General features: G+C 41.9%; 1 protein-coding gene across 2 annotated transcripts in view; it reads right to left on the bottom strand.

Moving 5' to 3' along the window:
- bsna (bassoon presynaptic cytomatrix protein a) overlaps window positions 1-23,342 on the bottom strand; it is a 139,173-nt gene extending 115,831 nt beyond the window's left edge. For both annotated transcript variants that reach the window (XM_031868755.1, XM_031868753.1), the window contains exon 1: window positions 22,941-23,342. In XM_031868755.1, coding sequence (XP_031724615.1) covers window positions 22,941-23,128 — 188 coding nt within the window. In that variant the 5' untranslated portion in view covers window positions 23,129-23,342. The remainder of the gene's footprint in view (window positions 1-22,940) is intronic.
- Between the last annotated feature and the right edge of the window lie 366 nt (window positions 23,343-23,708).

Here is a 23,708-nt window from a genome sequence, read left to right as displayed (position 1 = left end):
GAAGATCAGCAGACCAGCTAGCAACCAACAGAGGGTTAACTTGGCTACTTTGAACTAGCTTTGACAAAATAATAGATACCGTAAAAGTTTGGTTAGCATATTGTTATCTCAATAAAGTGCTACATTTTTGTTATCTCCTAAAGACAAGCTAGGACGTTCTCTCTGCTTGTCTCAGTATTTCATTGACAGAAAGTGACTAAACGTGTTAGACAGGAAAACTGAAATTCTGCCTGCCTCATCCTCTCATCCTCTCTCCCTCTTTTCTCTCCTCCCGGTCTCCTATCAGCCAATTGTTTTGGCTAATAGGAGACCTTGTTATGCTACAAGTTAGCTAGGTTACTAGCCTGAATAAAATAAGAGCAGGCTACATAAAAAATAAAACTGAATTAATTTTATTAAACTACGACGTTCATATTTTTTGACGTATACTTGTTTTCTTTAGCGCGTATCCACTTCTCTCCCTCCTTTCTCTCCTTCTTGTCTCCCACTAGTTTCAGTCCTCTCTTCTCTCCTGTCTCCTTTTTTAAATTTTCCTTTCCTCACCCTTTTTTCATTCAGCTGCTACAGTTGCTCAGTGCACAGACTAGCTAATTAGCATGAATACAAAAAGGGTTATAAAAGCATAAATTAAATGCACATTCATGTTTATGGAAGGTCAGCAGGCTAGTTTACTAAGCTACTATCCCTACATAGCTACCATTACCCACTTTGATTTCTCCAAAGATACAGGGACAGTTTGGCCTGCATGTTGTTGGGTTAATAAAGCGCTAGTCTGTGTTGCATCAACTAACAGAACTAACAGTCTCTGGGTTTAAGATTTTTAGGGAGGGGAAATGTGGTGTATCCCTACTTCCACAGTCGCTCAGCTACGGTTAAGAGCTGTTGGTGGTGCTACAATCCCAGCATCCTCTTCCCTTCCGACCTGAAGCTCGTTCAGGACTCTTCCCTCTCTGCTAACCTTCAGAGACCTTCCCATGTGTCTCAGAACCGCAGAGTCACTCCTCAGCTCAGGCAAGAAACTCATCTTCTGAACACACGCATCAGGAGGTCACTTTCTGAATCATGTCTCATATCTCCGCTCACTCGCACTCTTGTTACCTCTTTCCTAGTTCTTCCCTCGGTTGTCACATTAATATTTCCCGGCTGTTGAGTTTCCTTGTGTTGAAGTGCTGGCAATATGTGAGATGTTACTGAATGTTGTAATGCCGCTGCCAGTGCTCCTCTCAGTTGATTCAACACAAGCACACTCTGCTAATGGCAGCTACTATGGGCACCGGGTCAACTGGGTACATGCAAACATACTGAATGCATGGACAAGTGTAGGCGCTGAATGCACATACATGTAAGCACATGCAGGCACACATTTTGCATATATTCTGAATGAAGTATAAAGCTTTATTGATCTCCATGGGGAAACTAGGCCCTTGCAGCAGCAATATACTGTATAGATGAAAAACTAGATTTATGGAAGTGGGAAACAGGAGCAGTATAACTTGACAAAGAAAATATTCACAAATGCCCACACACACATATTATCACAAGTGCCCACTGTTTTAAGGAGTTTTAAGGAGTGAGTGGGCAGCTCAGCAAGCTACTTTCTAAGCGATAAGTTTGCTCTGTATAATAACACACCATGTATTTTCTGTTATTTTGCCATACGTAAGAAAGAATTCAAGTACTTGTCATTCAGAGGCTGTTTTTGTGGCGCTCTGAGGGCTGTAGTTTACTTTTTCAATCAAACCAAAGACTACACCAGGTGATTTCACAGATTTACGCGAGAGGAAGAGGAAATAAGCTGTAATTCAACATCAGAGATTTGAAATTATAATCAGTAGATGAAAAGAAATAAAGTAAAATCACAATGGGCTAATATTGTGCAACGCATTATTACAGTATGTAAGCGCTTGGTAGAGATAAAGCTTTGTTATGCAATCAGGGAGTAGCAGCACATCAGCACAGCTGTGCCATTCACTGTAATAATCGTGCTCGTTCACACCAACACACACACACACACACACACAGACTTGGAGGCACAATGAGGTTTCATGCCACCATGTATGGTACACACAGTTATGCACACGGTAAACACACATACTGTACCGACAGCACGTGTGCTGATGGCAGCTATTGAAAGGCAGTGCAGTGTAAGAGGCTTTGCTAAAAATGATTTTGTAACGATACCACATGGTGCTGAGTAAAGGCCACAAACACTGACCTGGATTTAAATAGAGACGCATCCTACAGGGCTATATTCTGAATTTTGTTCCCAAATGTGAAAGAGTTAGCCACCCCGCCCCTAAAAAAACTGACACCTACTCTTCTTAAATGACTCAACAATTAAAGAAGAGTATTGCGGATAGAACAAACTGGCTGCAAAAAAGGCTTTTTAATGTAATAGAATAGAATAGAAAAGAATGAAATAATGGACAGTGTCTTCAGTGTCACCACAGCTACGATATCATTTCTTATTAATATCACGTTCAGTGGGATGCAGCGTAGGCCCATCACACCAGGTGCTTGATGGTTGCGGTTTGATTTACAGCCAGAGAGGTTGGAGACTTGGAGCACTAATTGTATTCTACAATACCCAGGTGCCTGTCTACTCGCGTGCGCGCGCACACACACACACACACACACACACACACACACACACACACACACACACACGTGTGTTTACTGTAGTTTGCAGCAATAATAGCCTGTCAGCCAGATGTCTAATGTACTTCTTCATCTATTTATGTCTTTAGCCCATATCTTCGTAATCTTCTGATGCGTTCTCAGCAGATGGCGGCTATAAATGACAACCACACTTCTGTCATTTAAACGTTGCCTGTGTGTGTTCGTGTGGAAAGATTTTAGAATTTATGAGTTTGATATGTAGACAATGTATCACATGTGTATTGCTTGCGTTTTATTGATATATGCAGAGTATGTACACTGTTTGTTTGTGAGCGTGTCTTTGTGGTTATTGTCATGCATGTTCCTCTCTGTGCTGAATGTGACTCCAGCAGATGTGCTATTCCACATGAACAGTGGGATGACAACCACACACCTGTCTGTGTGAGGAGAGGCTCACAGCGTTTTCAGCAGTTAGAGATGCCATCAACACCTCACTGTGTAACAGAGTGTTAATGATGAACTATGCAAACACACACACACACACACATGCCTGCATCTATAGCGGTTGCAATCACATACAATAGGCCTATATATAAATATACACAAACAATCTCTCTCACACACACACATAACAGCAGCAACATACACTAATTGAGATATATAATGCCTAATCCACTCTCCTCCCAGTCAAATCAAGTCCCCACAAAAGAAAATGCGAGAACAGAAATTGGATTTTTGAAAATCTGTCTGTCTGTCTTATTTGTTAGCTTATGGTCTCTCTGCCTCGCTTACCTGCTGGGCGGCATGCCTACTAGCTCTTGACTTGCTGTCTATTGTCTCATTGGCTAGTTTATTTCACTGAGCGATTCTCTTGTTAACTCATTGTGTGACAAAGCTAACTTTGAGAGCTGGTTTCTTGGCTAACTGAGTGGCTGTTATTTCAACTGCTAGCTGGCCAGAAAACCAGCTCACTTATTGACTTATTGGCCGACAACACTGCTGGCTGACTTTCTTACAAGGTGACGTTCCTACAATGTGGCTGCAGGTGTCTGCCTTGCTGAATGGCTTACCACTTTGCTGACCGGCTGGCAAAGATGACTACATATCCAACATTCTGCCACCTTAGTCATGATCTCTGCCTCTCCTCTAGCCTTCCCTTGTATTTTCTGTGTCTCCCTGTGTGGTGTGTGGGCGTGGCTTCTCCTGCTCCTGAGCTCTGGCAGGTGGCACACCTGAGTCTCATCATCTAATCAACTGCAGGATATCAACCCATAGCGTGCCTCACAGTGTTCACTGGATCGTTGCGACTACATTCTCAGGCCTCAGAAGTGTTTTGTTTTTTTTATTCTGTATTCTTGTCTGAGAGTTTAAACTCTTTCTTGCGCTCGGATGAATCTCCATCGGCCATTCTCAGTCTCGTGCTGTCAGACCCAGCTCCTTGTTCCCGTCAATTCAGCCTCTGGATCAGCCCCAACAAAGCTCACCCTCTGCTGTTATCTCCATTCTTAAAACCAAGTTTTGTAATAAACTTCTTAACCTGCTATCAAAGTTTATGTGCTGAGTTCTTGGTTCACTCAATACTGAACTTACCGACCTTACACGGGGACAGATAAAATGTCAAACCGTGCCTTCATTAAGAGACAATAGGCTAGCTCATCATGACTGTGGCATGCAGCATGCTAGATCATTATGTAGAGGTCAGGGATGTTGGGAAATGACCCTTCCTCTAGAAATTACTTTTATATCCAATTAATTTGCAACAGCCCAGGTTTTGATAGAAATGACCACCTGTCCACCAGTTGCAAGCAGCACACAGACGCTGCCAACTCTAGAAAATCGTTGCCAGAGAGCATCCAGGCAGCAATTACATTTCCGTTACTGACTGATGATTTACAGCACAGACTGGATGATTACTTTGCTACCATCTAAATGACGGCCTGCCTGTCTGAGAGAATGAGTGGCTACCTGACTGCTTGACTGGCTGACTGACTGCAGGCGCTGCCTCGGTCGGCTCAGACGCTGAAATGAAAGCAGCCAAATTCTGACAAATGGAGGCTGGTGTGGAAATGATCAAAGGAGAAAAAGCAGTGGGACGGAGGAGAGAGGGAAGAATTGCCCTGCTTAGCATGCTGCTCCACACTTGGAAACCTATCCTTCACCCTCTCTTTCTCCCCACATTTATATTTATGCCTGCAGACACAAACACACACACACACACACACACACACACACAAATGGAAATCCATTTCAAGGTGTTTCCCGTCCTACCTGCTCACTGATTTCAATCTGACCCTAGGACATTAGGAATCAATATCTACCAATCTGAAGTCTCATCAGCGTTTGAGTTTACAGGTTGAATCGGTCTGTAAAACATTACTTTATGAAGCAATAAACACAAAGAACAGAAAATGATAGAGTAGATGTGAAAACGCTACTTCAATATTAAAATAGACAGCTGCCAGTCTCTTACATACAGTAGATAGTATATCATTTGTCATACGTCATCTGTGTAAATCATAGAAGAGACATCAAAAGGAAAAATGTAACCGCACAAACTGAGAAAACATGCTACATTTTCCCCCCTACATTTTGGAATAAAAAGAATCCAGATCAGCAGCGGGGGGGTCGAAGTAGTTTCCCTCTCACTGCAGGGTGAACTTTTAAAACAGCTCTCGACCATCTCTTCTGCACTTTAATTGAAACTCCTGTCAGTGATGTGTCGCCTCAGGAGCAGAGGCGAATGAATGCAAATGCAACAGAAAAGAGCAAAAACCAAAGAGAGAGAGAGAGAGAGAGCGGTCGGTGCGAGTGTAAACACAGAGGAATAAACAAGTGTGAAGACGCATGAAAAGGACATAAACAGGCGAGCTTGCTGCTGTCAGTTTGAACTGAATAGACTTAAACATTGAAAGTAAACTTTACATGCAAATCTATGCATTGAGAAGTGTGTGTGTGTGGGTGTGTGCAGTGACGCAGGGTACGGTCAGATTGTGTTCAATGTGGGATATAAAGCACATTTACCTTCAGTAATTTGATTTATTTCAGAGTGAATAGTGATGAGGGAGATTAAAATCACATCCTACAGATCTGATTGGATCACTCTTAACATGGGTGTGGTTTAGCGAACACCGACTGAAGGGGCTCTAGAGCAGTGTTTTTCAGCCTTCTCTGAGCCGCGGCACATTTCTTACATTGAAAAGATCCCGCGGCACACCAACAACCCAAAAAGTTACAAAATGACACCTTTTAGCATAATACAGCATATGCTGACAATTTAATGACAAGTCTCTCAATTTGTTGATCCTTACTAGGTTTTAATCTGGGTTAGAATGTTGTCCAGGGCCCATTTCAGAGTCTGCATTTTTCCTTTTCAAATATTTCTCCATCGCTGTTCGTCTTTTACTACTGTCTTAAATTAACAAGGTCATTATTGTGCTACCTACTGCCACCCACTGGCATGGAAGAGTATTTAATTACTTAGCCAGCCACTATATTGCAGGCTCAGACGCTCAACAATGGCAAAGTATTTGCAGCAACTAAATCATATTTTTTTGGACTGATTAAGTGAAATTGGACATTTTCCCACGGCGCACCTGACGATCTCTCACGGCACACTGGTGTGCCGCGGCACAGCGGTTGAAAATCACTGCTCTGGAGGACCGTTGGCCTCCACCCATACCTGCCTCGACCATGTTGTTAGATAAGGAGGAGGAGGATTACAGAGGAATTAGTCAATTAGAGTTCATTCCCACTCTTTTGAGAATTTGAGTTTTAAAAATAATTTAGTTTGATGCATCGACATGAAGTCTCTCTCATGTATGAGTATACAGTAACTCTACATTCTCCACGTATAACACACCTGAACATCACACCTGAAACGCCCTCGCCCTCCTTAGCCCAGTCTCCCCTCTCCTCTCTCCATCTATGATCCTTGTTTACAGAGCGGCTTGTTTCGCCTTAATAAGAGTCATTTCATAATTACTCTCATTAAGTGAACCAACAAAAACAAAGGCAGCATTGTGTTGAGGGTGAGTCAGCAAAGAGCAGGAACCGCCTCACAAAAGTCAGAGATGCACCTGAGTGGAAGACCGACGATATAATGTTTGAAGTCAAAATGTGGACGTGCAAGGGCAGAAGCACAAAACAAAACTTAAGCCTTATTAACATCAAGACAAGCATTAATAAGCATAATATTAGATGAACTAACACAGAACTTTGAGAGAGGCTTAAAACTTTGTGCTAAATATACTTTTACAGATGTCCCCTAAAAGCTTCACAGCTCCATTAATTCTTTGAAACTGAACCAAGACAGAAAAGTTCAAAACCAGAACAGAAAAACTATATAATCTCAGCAGCTCACTGAAGATCACAAGGCAATATTAGTGGGTTTTACAATACCCGTAATTAAGATATATATATATTTATACTAAAGTTCAAGAATGTCTGTACAGTTTCTATTTTAAAAAGTCCATATTTCTGGTTGGCTCTGGACAGCAATTTGTCATTTTACAAGGACAAAATTCAAATGAACAGATTATGTGAGAAAAAAAGAGGTCTTCTTGTTTGTAATGTGCATTGGTACGGATGAAAAACAGACACTCACACACACACACACACACACACACACACACACACACACAGTGTATTCTTGGGCAGTTGAGTGTAGCGGGAGGTAAATCTTCCACCAGAGCTCTGAGAACACTCTTCCCCCCAGGGGAGAACTGACCACTGATCACTGACTGTGTGTGTGTGTGTGTGTGTGTGTGTGTGTGTGTGTGTGTGTGTGTGTGTGTGTGTGTGCGTGCGTGTGTGTGTGTGTGTGTGTGTGTGGGAGTGAGTGTGAGTGTGAGTGTGTGGGTTTTTCTGCAACACTGACAGTGATAGTAGAGAGATGAGCACGGTATCTTCTCCAGTCACATATAGTTAGAAACAGGAAGTACTTTGCCGATAATTATCAATGCCAATAATCAATGGATCAGAATAAACTGGCAATGTACATCCTAGAAGATATAGCTCTAAAAATATGGTTACATATAGATAATACAAACACAAATGTTCAAAGTGCTCCTCATTATGAAGCAAGTCCAGCAGGTGATAGGGGGAATTAATACGATATGCAGTTTTTGCAGTCATTTCAGCTACTTAACGATGTATTATTATATTTTTCGTAACTCTGGAAGTTCTCTTTCATGTAGTAATTTGGATGCTTAGTTGGCTGTTTCTATCGCAACCCAACCCTCATCCCGCTTCCACTGCTCTCAGATTAAAATCCTAAAGTACACGTTTTCTAAATGAATTTTCATTTTTTCTTTACACCTGACAGAAGTACATCTCTGTCTAATTCTCTCTTCCCTCCTCAATTTTGAATAGTACTTCCCCCAACCAGCCATCTTTTTCCTCTGCTAACAGCAGCAGCAGCAGCAGCAGGCTATTTCATGCTGCGTGTGTAATAAAAGGATTAATTTGTGCTGCTCACACTCAGAATGGGCAGTAAATGGGACAGAGGGATATAAATAGAGACTACCTCACTCCACACTTTATATTTCCTAAAAAACAGATTGCTGCAAAAATGTCGGCAACCCACCAGACCTGTCTTGAAACACTGAGCCCGTCTCCTGTACCGTGCTTTGTGGGTGTGACTTTTTGCTGTGTCATCAGCATTTATATACAGCCACTGTGTCAATTATTAAATAAAAACTTACTAGAGCACAACATTGTTTACAAGAGCACGAAGTTCCTCATAGAGCTGACCTCTTAATGTTGCTCACAAATAGCATTTCACCAACCATAATCTCACAAACTCCTGTGGGAATTGAGGATGAAAATGCTGTTTTCTCTTCTATGTCTGCTCGTGACAACTAAAGCACGACTAAGGTGTGTTTGTTTTGAGCATGGAAGTTCGTGATGCTTGATTTTTGATGAGTTATGTTTGAAAACCATTCCAATTTGAGGTGCCCTTATCAGGTGCCCTTCATCACCCGAATGGAACTGGCTCAGGTGTCATCACTGGGCCTCATGATTAGGAGTCAGTGAGCGAACGGAGAGAGATCAAGGAGGCCGTTCACATCCGTCATGTCCGTGTGACAACTGAGCCAGTTCAGCTGGAAGCTCTGGGATCATTTTGTCACAAGGTCTCCATCTTTAAACTCTTAGTTAAGATTTAAAAAAGTTCATGTTTACATGAAGAATGAGAGGGGACATGGACTCCAGTCGTCAATGTCAAAGTAATATGCGTTGTATACTCATCAACCCACCTTGACCTCTACCCTATGTATGTTTTTTCTGTTTTTGATTACGTTACATTAGTGTTGTGTGTTTTACTAACTGGATGTCATCATAAATATGTGTAACAAAGAGCTTTTTCTATGATTTTCCTAAGATTTAAAAAGTGTTTGGGCCTTTTTCTTGCAGTTAGTTGCCTGAATGTCTACAGTACAGTCCTAACAGGGCGGTGGATTAAATTAGAAAAATAAATAAATACAGAAACAGATGGGAGAAATTTGAGCCAGGCCGAAAATGGTGCCATTAGGCTTTAGGTTGTAGTCGTGAAGTATTTGCTGCTGATTTGATTTTATCACATTGTAAGCCAAGAGGCTCACAGCTGGCTCGCACAAATGAGCGCTAAGCTAATTTCACTTGTGATCAGACTCGTTGGTTAAGGCTGCGGTGAGACATTGATGAAGTGTGGTGTTTAATGCATGAACCCATTGGTGTCCCAGAATGCCAGGCGACCATGTCTGAAAGCTCCTGGGTTTTAATTTGGCAGCGGAGGCCTGAAGGTCATAGAACTCAGTGAGCACGCACACAAACACACACACACACACACACACTTCTCAATACAGGGAGAATCTGATCAATAAAGGCGAGACTGGAGTTATGAGGTTGCCGTGCGACGGCGAGGATACGCAGCCTGTCCTTGGCAGAGCTAGAACACTACAGAACTGCTGAGCCACAATATGTCCTGCTGGATTTACCTCTCTCTCTCTCTCTCTTCCCCTCTCTCTCTCTCTCTCTCTCTCTCTCTCTCTCTTTCTCTTTCTCTCTCTCTCTCTCTCCTCCCTTTATTCTGCTCATTAACTGTCATACAGGACTGTCAAACTGAATCAGAGACACGCAGACAGACTGCTCAGTCAGCGAGGCCGTCAGAAACATGGAGGTGTTGTACCAAAAGTGAGCTGCAGGGCTCGCTGACAGCTGCTCACTTCACAGCACAAACACGCCTTGCATTTGTCACTTGTAATTTCCGTTTTGTTTGATTCAAGGCCTTTGTTGTTAGGTAGGTATAAGAGCAGTTTCTGTTTTTTGCTTTTGACATTTTTTTGTTTTTTTTCCATTCTTCTTTTTTAACACCACGTATTCCTACGGTTGAAACCATTGCATTGACCAACCATTGATCTGATCCATGGTTGTAGGCGGTTGGGGTCTACGTTATAGTCTTGGAAAATTACTTCTCTCTGATTTGAAAAGAAAAATGTTTGTGAAGAACAATGGAAAATGGGACAACCTGTCTTCATCAGGTTGTTTTACATATTTAAATGGATTTAAAGTTTTCAACAACCATATTTATTTATTTATTTGTGTTTTTGGACAACTGGTAAATGTAAGTCCATCATTCACTCTCTGTTTATTCTCCAACAACTCCAACACCGTTGGTTGGTGCTGGGCAGATAGCATACAGCGGTTTGGATTTTAATAACTGTGATGATGCCCTCAACACGGCATGCAACATTATGGCCATCAGTTACAATATAAAAAATGTTTCTCTGTGAAATCACTTTTTCTCTGTTGTATGAGGCCATGACTCTTCATAGTACAATACCAATCACCATTTTGCAGTGGAAGAATCATAGCTGTAGAAAATTCCAAGAAAAGTTGTTAAATTGAGCCAGAATCCCACAGTGGATCACTTTAAACTGCCTTTTTCTCTGTGTAAAGTGGTGCACACAGTTTTTAGCTCAGTGATTGTATGTTTCTTTCTCAAATCTCCCAGGGAGTCCTTGACTCCTCTGCTGAAGTTTTTATGTCCACAGGCCATTTTTTATGAAAGAATCTAATATATTTTTTACACAGCTGCTCATTTTTACTAGATATGATTCAAACAGTGTTTTTTGTCCATAAAGTCTCCAAATACCAGTCAGTAAATATTGTGCATGTAAGCTACAAAATGAATGTGACTTTTACTTCTGGTACCCTGGACGTGGTTCAATTCTCTGTTAATACATGCATAACACTGTTGATTACTCCAATCTGCTCTCAGATCAGACAGTGCTGATTAAATTGCATTATAATTTAAAAGTACAGTGTATGGTTAGTGGAAGTTCTATCTTAGTGAGTAACTCAGTGGATTTTAGGAAAAAGACCATGAAAAGAGTTATTTCACACCTACTGAAAGCTGCAAAATCTCTGTGACAGGTACGTGCCGCTTTCACCGGGTGAAATATAGACCCACTGTACCTCTTCAGCTCGGAGCCTGAAACCTCTTTGTCATTTTGTGACAAACAATAAACCTAGCATTGGACCGACTCACAGCTGATATGGTAGGCTCTGTCTCTCTGACATCCTACTTTCTCATCTTGCTTCTGTTCTTTCTATTCCCTTTCTTCCTCCAACTCTCTCCATATTTCGGCTTCAGTTACTTACTTTACTGTGTATGAAAACTGTTGTCTGACTGCTGCATCTTTATATTTCTGTGACATACGTTTCTGAAGGTGGAGACTTTGAGAGGACAAGAGTTTTTTGTTCACCCATGCTGGAACAGCTCGTTATAGGATTCATGTTTAAAATCAAACAAGTCTCCCCGATAACAGGAACAGAAGCTGCAGCTCCTTTTGAAGCTTTTGGAGGAAGAAAAAAAAACTGCTCGCAAACCTTTGAACACATCAACTACAGTGACCTAAATTCAAAAATCCCATTTTTCCCGAATTTCATGCTGATAACAAAAACATCCCATTTGAGTGTCTTTCGCTGTGCCAAACCCCCCACTGAGTCCAAATGACTGCAGGACAGCACAACTGTGCTGGAAATTAAACTGTGTCATCCAGAGGAAACTGTCGATTTCCTCGCCTCCGTCAGCTAACAAACACAGAGTGTTTTATGATTTTAAAATGGAGAAATGAGTGATTTGAGTTCGAATCAAAAATCTGCATGTTGTCACTGTCTTTTGCTCAAAAGTCATTTATTTAGAATTTGTGTTCATGAACAAGACAAGAGTTTCAAGAGTCTGTTGTGTGCTGACTGTCCTTGTTTGGGCTTCCAGCAAGACAAACAACCCTGTTATTTTTCTATCCATCATCTTTGAATAAACCACATTGAAGGGTGAAGCAGAGAGCAGTAAATCAGTGCCATGTTCCGTAGCAAGCAAATAGAAAAGGGTGAAACTTATTGGCAATGAAGAACTCACTATAAAGGAGGAAAAGGCTGTTGTGAGTTGATGCGCAAAAACACACAAACAGCATACTGCCGTAGTTTGTTCCCAGGTGGTTCTGTGTCTGTACTTCTCAGCTTTAACACACTCCCACACAGTGCATGCACACACAGCCACAGCATCAATACAGGTAACATTTAGTGTCAGGTGGCAACAACATAATGAGAAAACTCTGGCGTGACCTTCGCTAGTGCAGTTGGGAGAAAATGGCAGAGCGCAGCATAATGTTCTCCGACAAACAAGCGAAAGTCAGAGAGAAATGTATCCCGAGCTGAAGGAAACGAACCGCGAGCGTAGGGTGTCAGTCACCCACAGTCATCACCACAGTATGGACATGGACAGCGTTGAGTAATCATAAAAAATATATCTGATTCCTTTGAGCAAAGAAAGTCATAATTAGTCAAATGTAACATGTGGTTCATTAAGCTGGAAGAAAGAGAGAAAAGAGTTATTGTCTGTGGGACAGTTCAGAAATAAAGAAATAAGGGGGAAAAGTCTTTTATTTCAAGAGCCATTTGCCTGCAGTTAATATAAAATGATAGATGTATAAAATGGCACAGAACAGTGCAAATTCCTGTTTTATCTTGTAGTGTGATAGTAATGCTTTTCAGTCGCCTAAAGACACAGACTTGCCTCCTAATGGCCACAAGGGGGCAGATTGGCCAATAACAAGTGAATGAATGAATAAACAAATTTACTGACTTGACTGTATCACCTAACCTCCATTCAAACTCTCTGAATGAATCAGTTACCCACGGATAAATAAATATGGCTTTTTGAAAACATATATTTATTCATTATAATAAAATTTGACAAATTTTCATGCGAAAAATATAAATCAAAGTTTGTTTTTGTTAGGCGGCGTGACCACTGCACCTACAGTATTTTATGGTGAGGAATCACTTTTGAATTAAAAACTGGTAAGCTATGAAAAGCGTGCAAAAAACTTAATGTCAATGATTGCTCAACATTGTCAGGAAGGAACCATCATCATCGGCAGCGGACAACACTGGAGTAACTTTTCCTATAATGACTCGTGTGTGTGTGTGTGTGTGTGTGTCTGCACTGTTCTGTTCTTCTGATGTTTAGTTTTGCATATGTGTACGATAAGTGTAATATCAAGTATGTGTGTGATCTTTAACACAGGTGAAGGGAAGGCCAGATGTCTTGTTTCAGACTCATATGTATCAGCTGACCTACACTACAGTATTTTCTTTTTTTATATGTCATTGAATGTAATTATTATGTATTTCTGCTCAGTGCAGAACAATCATCCCTCTAGTATTCCTGCAAAGCAGCTCAGCTTTAATTCTAGTTATTATGAGAAGTGGCTTGTTCGTTAATTGTTTTCAATGCCAGGTTTACATGGATAAAACCTCTTCCAACCAATCCTGCAATGTTGGATCGAAAACAGTAAATACAAGCCAAAAGGGACACGGAGCACCTGTATCCAGGTAAATGCCGGGGCTGGCTGCTGTGTGTCAGTCTCTGTCTCAGTGTCTGGAGAGTTCCTTCTGACCAGAACTGGCTTATTAATTGCCCCATTACGTTGGTTTTCTGGCAGAGACGGAGGAGATGTGCAGTTTGGTTGTTGACCCTGCAGACTTTTCACAGTGCGTCGGGTCACAGCTCGCCTCTGAGACGATCAATTTGTTAACACCAGAGGTACACCCGGACAGGATCTCTTGGCAGGATGAGAGGACCCCTCAACCCACAGTTGGATCACACGACACCGGAACGCTCCGTGTGAAACAATAGTGATGAAATTCCTCCAGGGAGAGTGGAAATTAATGTAAAACAACACTTAAACTGAACCCTTTCCAAAGAATGACTAATATAAAGCTTCCATTTAATGCAAACCTCTGTCTGTCATTGGCAGGGGGATATAGTCACATATACTATTTAGTGCTATATGGATCAGCAGGAGGATAGAAATACATTTCATTGCCTTTGTCTAATTGAGCTTTACAGTAACTGCCTGCCAAACGTGTCCCTTTGTGCAGGGAGAACTCGTTATTCTTGTCTCACTAATTAGCATACAGTGAAAAACATTTCATATTTCTCAAACACCTACTTTGCAAAATGTCACAAAAAAGATTGAATTAGGGCTTATTAGGAGGATTTAGTACAATGTTTTACTGTTGGAATTTGTTTATTAAAAGAAATGTGAAAGAGGTAAATCAGGAAAAGATGTAACTGATCAAAGCTCAAGGTTCCAAAAGCCTAACTCTGAATATTTCAGACACACCAGAAGTAATACATTTTAACCAATAGCTCAGCTTACAAATGGTCTCTGATTGTAAGATATGACGTAAATCATGTATGTGAGTTGTTTTTTTTGTTTTTTTTTAAAGGTGCAATTTGTTATGATCCAAAGAAATAGAGGGTAGCATTTCACCTCTACCAACTCCATACAATGCATACAATCTACACATGGTTTGTCGACTGCCGTCGTGAAGCCTAGGATTTGGCATATTGGCCGTCCTCATCTTCTTTTTTTGGTACCAGAAGTGACACAAGAGGGTGGAGCTAAGTACAACCGAACGCTGAATAAGACATTTTTAGGCAAACCAAAAATGTTACAATTAACTTAAATGAACTGAAAACGTACCGTGAACAGGTTAAAGTTTTAAGACAAAAACAGGCTCATCCCTGAAAAGGCAGCTGTATCTTTTTTCTTTCGTAAGCTATTTCTTCAAATGAAACAGTAATATTTTGTGAGCTCTGTTTGGCCTTATAGTGGAGACCAAATTAAAGCTCCTGTTGGTCCCTGTGGTAGACACAGGACTAAGGTCTGAATGGCCCAGCGTGCCATCATTGTGGAAACTCACAGTGTTGGCTGAGGTGGTTCAGGCAGCGCTGCACACTGCTCACTACATGAGGTCAGGGCCGACTAGACTGGTGTTTGTTACAAATCCCTACTGAGCCCTGGAGGGGGACTGACAGCCAAAACCAGGAAGCCTTCGTAATCTGGACTTTTGATCCTTCATTCATAGAGATTTAAAAGGTGTGGCAAGTTCCAACACATCTAAAAAAAAAAAGAAAGCAAACCTACATTAACATTTCATGCTGCAGCCTTGGATCAAATAAACTTGACTTTTTTCAAACAAGCTTGTAAAGTGAAGCTTTTGTGTATCAAACACCTACTAGATGCAAACTGGTTTGCACTCAAAGTTAAATGTCTACAAATCTTTGAGAGCTCTAATTTGCTGTATATTTATTCATTTGCAGTGCAGAATGATAATTTAGCCAACACAGAAGCCTATGTGAGCAGTTAATGTTTTTCATAACAAATAAAAAGAATTTGGAGTGTTGTTCCTTCTGTAAATAGACTTACAAAAACCTGTATGCTTTTGTGACTATTTTTCCCAGATAGAGCTTGCCAGCAAGTGCGCCATGCAGGAAGATGCCATGAATTAACCCTGCCCACACAGCTCTGATTGGTTTGTTATTTTTCCAACTAGTGGAGACATACTCTATGTCAAAGGGCACACCGCCAGACATATAGAAGTCGCTAGGCGAATCAGAGATGTGGGATGCAGTTCAGAGGTCTGGAACCGGGCGAGCTTCATATGTTGCTTCAGTCTCAGTTCTCATGGATGAGGTTTTGTCATGACAGGATCGAGCGGTACTGACCACCAGAATGGCAGAAAAGCACTTTGTATATAACTGTAAATGTCACTATAATCTTGCATACTGATGCTTGGTTTGATTTTTACCAAAATTGGTCTGAATGAGGTTAGAAAAAGCCTTTTCATGAGCTTGCTGCCTGTATTCTAGTGTGCATTGCATTGGCTTTCTGCCCTTTGGGTAAAGTCCATGCTCGTCTACCTAGACCAGGACAAATTCCAACATATTCACTTTGTGACTGCAGTAGTTTACGATAAAGCAGCCAACAGAAAATCCATTATCCACCACTGTCTTCCCTGTGATTCCACAGATTTCACCTCTGGTCCTGCTCAGATAGCCGTATCGTTTCTGTTCGGACTATTTCTGGGTTTCACTCATAAGCTCCAGCGACAGCATCTATTTGCTCAAAACCAATACTGTCTTGGGCTGTGATATTGTGCTTATTGCCATCTTATCTCCTGATGCAGCCACCCAAACACATTTAGTATTTGGAGGCTCCTGCAAACATGTCCTCCTGATAACAGGGCGTGTAAATATATTGAGAGCCTCTGTCTGTCTCTCGCCCACTCAGTGTCACACATTCACCGACACACAATTCGTAAAAATCTCACTTTTCAAGTTTACACACTAACACAGAGAGGAAGACGTTCTCTGTTTTTTCTTCATTCACAATCGCCCCCCAACACGTTAATTAACTTTCGGAGGGTGAGGTCAGCTTTGTGAACCTCCAGGGGATTAAAGATGGTGACTAAGGACCTGCTCACTGCCTTTCAGGGTAAGAGTCAGAAAGTCAACCTACAATCGCAGTCCAGGTCAGTGTTTTCCAACTGTATGGTCTGAAATCCTCCACGACATTTACAGTGGCAAGATCACATTAGAGAGACAAAGCTTGAGAGCAAAACCCAACATGCTGCTGCATTTTCTTCAGAAACCTTGAGCGTTTGTTGTCTCTGTGTGCACTTTCATCAACATATCTCTGTTGGGTTTTAGGTGCTATATATATATATATATATATATATACTGTATATATATAAGATTGTGTTGAATTGAGGGACTGCTCTGGAACCTTTCCCTGTTGGTGCATTCAGGTACGCTATGACATCTGAGATTTCAGATTTGGCTGCTAAACAACGACCTTCACTGTAAGAAATGACCAAATTCAAATCAGTCCATCATCGCATTTTGTTTTCTGGGTTTGATTTTTGAAAAACAAAGTTCATAATTGCGATGCCAAAAGTCTGCCAAAACTCAGACCTTTGATGTGGGAGTGTACTCTGTTTAAATTGAGGATGGTTTCCAAAACGGTCCATAACTGTGTGTCTCAAAGCAACACATTTATAACCAAGTATGTCAAGATTAAAGGCAAAGACCAGTGTCTTGTAAGAGCTTCAGGGTGTAATAAGAAGCTATTTTAGGCACAAATGCAGCCACCAGTGGACTACAATATTTGCTTTAATCCAACAGATCAACAGAGTTTTAGTTTTTGAATAAGCCGTTGGAAATCAAGGAGGTTCAGAGATTTGTATTCAAACACACACTCAGATCTGGTCTGTAATTTGTTAATTTCATGTGATAACAGTGTAACTTCAGTTTCATGTCATCATGTTATCTTTAGTGTCACATTGACTCAATTAACATGGATACCATGCTTTCTCCATCCACCATATTTTGACAATACAAGGTTAAATTCACATTGAGGACCCCTTTTTTTCTGCTGTGCTAAGAAATAATACTCATCCAAACCAACATTTATCAGCATCAGAAAATATTAAAGCTCCACAACGAATTAAATAGATGTGTAACATGAACAGATTTTTGCTTGTACAGATGAAACCCCAGAGAATTATCACCCGACCCTGCAGCTCTCCTTCTTTTGGCTCATCGCTTTAGTACGAGGCCAAAATTCTGGTTTAGTCTCAGTGTCAGTTCAACCTCTTCTCCAGCAGCAGGCAGCTGTCTTCAGTAAACAGCCTCTGACAAACCAACTGTACGTTACCTGCCCACCACCAAACTGCAGCATCTAGTGGCTAAAAAGCCACATTTTTGTTCCAGGGGTTGGTGGAGACCAAAACAGAGGTAAAAGGAGAGAGAACATTGGACTTGCATTTGTCAGGCGGGCACAAACAGCAACACTTTTTACATTATTTGTGATTAGAGGAGCGGTTAAGCTTGGATGTTGGATAAAAGGAACGGGCCAACTCAACCAATCATCAACAGCTACAGTATAATGGATCTGCACTGTAGCTACAGCCTGACATTTGGCCGACATCTACTCAACATCACACCCCATAACTTTCAACCTCGCCATCAAATTTCAACAACAAAAAGGCTAAAGGACGGCCGGTAACCAGTCCACTCAGCAGATCAGAAACTGAATCCTATCAGCGTTCATTTCTCTGCTGATGTGAGACAAAAAAAAAACCTCACGTCACTCTGAGCAGGACCGTCAGCATAAAAAGCCTCAATAACAAATTCAGTCGCACTGTACGTTCACAATGAACACAGCAGTGACAGGCTGCTGCTTTTCTGCAAGAGGTGGAAAAACAAACTTAAACACATAAAACATGCGCACGCACTCATGTACACACACACACACACATCCCACATGCATGCCTCGCTGGAAAGGGAAAATTGGTCCCAACTGTGTAGCATGTGAGAGAAAGAAAAAAATATGGCAACAAAGTCAATGTTCACACACTCCATTTCTCTCTCCAACATACACACACACATTCACACTCTCCCACACAAGTAATCTCTCTCTTTCTCACTCACACACATCTTGACAAGTGTGTACAGTGAATAAATTGCGATGACTGCTGACTTTTGCGAGTCCTCGAGCCACTCTTCACAGTTGCTGATCATGTACACAACAACAGTGTGTGTGTAACATACACACACACAGACAAATGTACACACAGCCCAGTCTATATGTGACAAATAAGTCTGCGAATATGGCGAGAGTGGTGTCAGATGTAAACTGAACATGTAACGCCTGTTCCATATGTGCTGTAGATCTAAGGTTCTCTCTCTCTCTCTCTCTCTCTCTCTCTCTCTCTCTCGTTCTCTTGTCTTTCCTATGCTCTCTCACTCCTTTCTGCCTCCTTTATCTTTAGCCATCTGGATATCCGTACTCTCCATCCCCCTCTCCTCTTTCTCTCTATCTTGCATCTTGCATTTATTTTGTATTCTTTCCTCCCTTACACAACTGTGTACATTGCTTCATTATCACTCATTCTCTCTTTGGCCTTAAATTCGCCTCCATCCATCTGTACATCAAATGCCCTCCATGTGTATTTCCTCTGTGCTCTCTTTTTCAATTTTACACTCTCCTCCCCCTTTTCATTTATTCTCAAATTTCAATGTGCTTTATTTGCGTGTCATTTTAAATTAATTTGCCGATTAAATACAATTGTATTATACAAAACATCTATAATGATGTGCTAAATACATTAAAAGAATGTTGAAAACTAATTATAAATTAAAAGAAAAAAAAATTTGAGACAGGTTTACAATCTGATTTAGTCACCTGTCAATATAATGTATCATCGTTTATATTGCTGGTTGTTCCTGGAGGATCCCTGACTGGAGGTAACAGTTTTATACACCTTTTGATCTATCACTACCGCATCACTCCCTTTCCCCTTCTTGTGTCCCTTCAGCTTCTACACCCCCTCCGGCCCTCTCTCTTTCTGTCTTCCTCTTTCCCCTTTATCTCACTAGCTCTCCATCTCCCCCCCCCCTCTCTCTATCTCTCTCTCTCTCTCTCTCTCTCTCTCTCTCTCTCCTTATCTCCTATATAGCACTACGGTTGTATCTCATTGTAAAGGCAGAGTTATTTAGATGCTGCTGGTTATTGGTTGAGAAGGGGGCGGGAAGGGAGAGAGAGAGATGGAGGGGGAGGGATTTTCCCAGAAGGATGGAATGTACAGTATATTTACAGACTGTCAAGAAGAGAGACAACATTACCTGTTTCAGTAAATGCCCCAAAACGACAATACGTTTACATTCAAGTGACAAAGCTCTTTCATGGCCGTGATAATAATGACGGGCACAAAGGAGGAAGTGAGGCGAGTGAACCTCAACAAAGTAGTTATATTAACCCAAACCAGGATGTTTCCTTTAATCCATCAAAGTCATATTTCTACCTAAACATTGTCACATCATGAAATTTATTTAATTTTCAACAGTGACTTATAATGGTTTTGGGAAGCACATACAAATGAAGCTGACATCTATTGTATATTAAAATGTAAAGCTGGCAATGTTCTATATTTTTGTTATTGTGAACAAATTTCATGAAAAGATCAAAACCAGCAATCCATTGAGCCCACTAACAAGTATTGACTGTGTATCCAAAACCTAATATATCTTATTCCTCACTGTCATAGAGCTCCATTGTTGTCCAAGAAATGTCTTTAAAAAATACATCAATGGGACCACACCGCTGCAATGGGTGCTTTCATTGCTATTCATTATTTGAAGTCAATCCATAAACATAATGTTTATGGATGTCCCATAAACAGCATCTTGCTGCCTCAAAAAGACACAAGAGTATCACATTTGCATTCATCTGCAGCTGAAAATAGTCCCCTAAAATACTCTTTACTCCTGTTTGAATAACTTTTGCTAACAAGTACAGAAATCCAACCGTTTTAGAACATTACTGAGACTTTTTAATGCAACAATTAATTTGTAATGCGTTTGTAAACATATACATGTTCAGTAGGAACCAATGGGTTTGGGACTGAGTGCCACAGACATGGAAGCTTAGTCGTCCATTAAGTTTTATTGACAATAAGAAATTTGAATAATGGCAGCCTTAACCTTTAAAGAAAACATGCGTACCTTTAGGTTACAGCTTTACATTAATATTGTAAACAGCACAACATGACAACTGAGTGGAATGTTAATTTAGAGGGGGAGTGGCAGAAGGAGAGAGAGAGAGAGAGAGAGAGAGAGAGAGAGAGAGAGAGAGGGAGAGAGAGGGAGAGAGAGAGGGAGAGAGAGGGAGAGAGACCGAGGGAGCATGGAAATGTGCAGGGATTGAGTGAAATAGGAAAGGGAGAGACAAAAGCAAAATAATGAGAAGGATAGGAAGAAAGGGAGACTGAAAAAAGGGAATTGAGAGAGAGAAGGACATCCTTTCTCCTATATACTGACTACAAGTGTGGACAGGATATAGAGAGAGACAGAGAAAAGGGGAGAAGAGAGAAGAGAGTAGCAAAGCATGCGAGTGTGCAGAGGAGATTGGGAGCGAGAGAGTGATAGGAGCAGGCAGTCAGGCAGAGCAGAGCAGAAGAGGGAGGGAGTGTGAGAGAGAGTGTGTGAGAGTGAGAGTGAGAGGGGCGGGGGGGTGAGCAAACACGCTCTGCACGTGAGTCAATCTGTTCACATGGCCTTGTATTACGCTGTTATAAATACTTAATGTGAGGCACTTCATGCCGCGGAAAACCCGCGCCTTTTATTCGGAGCGGATTTTAAAATGTGGGCGCCGATTTTTGAGGTCTGAAGTTGCAGGAGGGCAGAGACCTGCAGATTTAGTGCATCTTATATAGAAGATTTGATAAAAGCAACAGAGAATGAGATCACTTTGAATCCCCTAAACAGAGTAATGCAGAAATAATGCATTTTTCAGCTCTGTTGTCGTTCATCGGAAGCGAGCTGAAGCTGTCACCTGCTCCCTGAGTCCCCGCGTTATGTAATGATGGATAGGCCTGTGCTGCTCTGCTCTTCTCTCCTACAGAGGCATGAATCAAACCTGGGATGTGTCCTAAATATAACCACACACACACACACACACCCTGGTGTGTTTGTAGGCCAGCTGTAGCCCTACTCTGGCATTTTTTCTACAAAACGTCTACCTGATTGCGTCTCTGTACAGCAGCCATGGCTGCAGAGTTTATGGATGAGGCGGTACAGTAAACTGGGTTTCCTGAATTCTTGCGGCAACGACACAAGATTGGATCATTGTGTGTTAGCTGAGCCAAGCCAAAGATTGAAGCTGTAGGGGTGAGAGGGATCCTAACATTTGTGAAAAAGGTTTGTATAGAGGCCTTTGATATACAGCTGTGTAGAATGACCTGTGTCTACAGTGCAGCTGTTGTGCACATGTTATGTCAGGTCATGTGAAGCTATCTTAGGACACACATGGTGTTCATGTTATATGTATGGTAAAAGAAAAAAAGGCTGACAGTCTTAGTACTGCATAGAGAACAGGGATGCACATATTTGGATTAGGACAAAAAAAAATGTTACATATAGATGTCAAAAATGGCCTTTTTGTGTTATACAATCGAACACATATCTGGTTGTATGTTTAAGAAATGGCATGATTTAGTGGGATATCACATGTATGTTATAGTGCTGTTGATGCAATAGCACGGTATGAAAGCGAGGATATATATTTATTTATTTTATATTATGTGGCACAGTAGGGTTTGGTTTGACATGGTACGGTACAGAACGCTATGTCGGTAAGCAACGTATGTCAAGACGCTTCTACGTCATTAACGAGAAACGCTGTCGTTGCTGGTATAGTATGCTACACACATATCATCAAACACGCGCCTACATATCCGGCAAGCCCCTTAACGTACACGCGCGCACACACACATTCAGCATCCTCCTCTATTGCATGCGGAAACAAGCGAGTGTGTGAAGACGCTCCCTCGAGCACAAACCACACAAACAAAAAAAAAAACGTCCCAATGGTCACGTTTAATAAAATGTTAACGGAGAAAAACGAGCGGCTCGATTGTGTGTGGGTTTTTTTAGAGAGAAGACACGTCCTGTTCGACACAAATACGCCAAAAGCACAGCCCGAGCCGGCGGAAGGAGGAAATACTATTACAGCACAATCTGAGACCGAACAAACAGCCGGAGATGCTCGCTGATGATTCCCGTAACATGGAGCACAGGGGCACGGTGCTTGTGAGCCGCATTAACATGCAATGTCAAAACCTATTTTAGGGAACACGTTCAAAACGAGCCGCTCGGGCTCACCGGTGTGGCTGGTTGCGTTTCAGCACCGCGGACAGCTCTCGGGCTTTTCAGCATGCAGGGATTGGCGCGGGAGAAAGAGAGAAACAATGTGTGACACTCTTAATCTCATCTCTCTAAAAATGTGAACCAAATGACACCTGGTCTCTTGTCCATCGACCGTTTCCGTGTTAAAAACACACACACATTGGGTTGTGATTCAGTAAACCCAGAAGCCCTCCACCCAGCCGCATTTACCCGAGACCTCCCCTATACTGCTGCTCCGTACCTCGTCATTCCCATCCCGGGGCCTCCGATCCCCATCCCTCCCCCGGCAGCGGTTCCGTTGACCGGCTTCATGTGCTGTCCTGCCCCCGGTCCTGTTGCGGGTCCTCCGGGAATCACCGACCCCGTCATCCCGGCTGTCCCCGGCTCGCCGGGCTGCCCGCCGCCCTCCATGCTCGCTTCGTTCCCCATCTCGGTCTCGGCTCAGGAGACGGGAGAGAGGCGGAGAAAGGCAGTAGGTCAAATCGGCGGTGTCGCTCTCTGTGTCACTATACGTTGTCTTTTGTAATCTAACCATAAAAAGAATGAATGGAAAAAAGAGGAGCGAAAACTGGGAGAGTGAACTCAGCGTTGCTCCTCCATCACCGCCATCATCATCATCATCATCGGGACCAGTGGGCTGCCTCCTGACGCGATGACGGGAGTGCGCCGCGCAGCCACGGCCACTGTGAGGGGGGAAATGAAAGCGCAAGAGGCGAGAGAAACCGAGATTAGATTAGATTAGATCAAAGTTAAATGAGCCCCGTGGACGAATTTGGGTTGCACCAGCAGAAAGATACAAATAAGAAACATGGAGACAAATGAAAAGGGTTCACTCTGACCTCCAGTTGGTGATCATCATAAGGGACACACAAATACAAAGACAACTCAGTTATATGTATCTGGTATTCATTTTGGTTGTTTCATCCCTGAACACTACCTTGCCCTCTGTTCATAAATCGTATGAGGGTTTTTTAACTGCAGCTTCTTCTCCACATTCAGATTGATGCTG

Source organism: Anarrhichthys ocellatus, unplaced genomic scaffold, assembly GCF_004355925.1.
Source record: "Anarrhichthys ocellatus isolate YVR2014 unplaced genomic scaffold, GSC_Weel_1.0 scaffold44, whole genome shotgun sequence".
Taxonomy (NCBI): Eukaryota; Metazoa; Chordata; class Actinopteri; order Perciformes; family Anarhichadidae; genus Anarrhichthys; species Anarrhichthys ocellatus.
The sequence above is the reverse complement of the archived record's forward strand: the minus strand, read 5'-3'. Positions and strand labels throughout refer to the sequence as shown.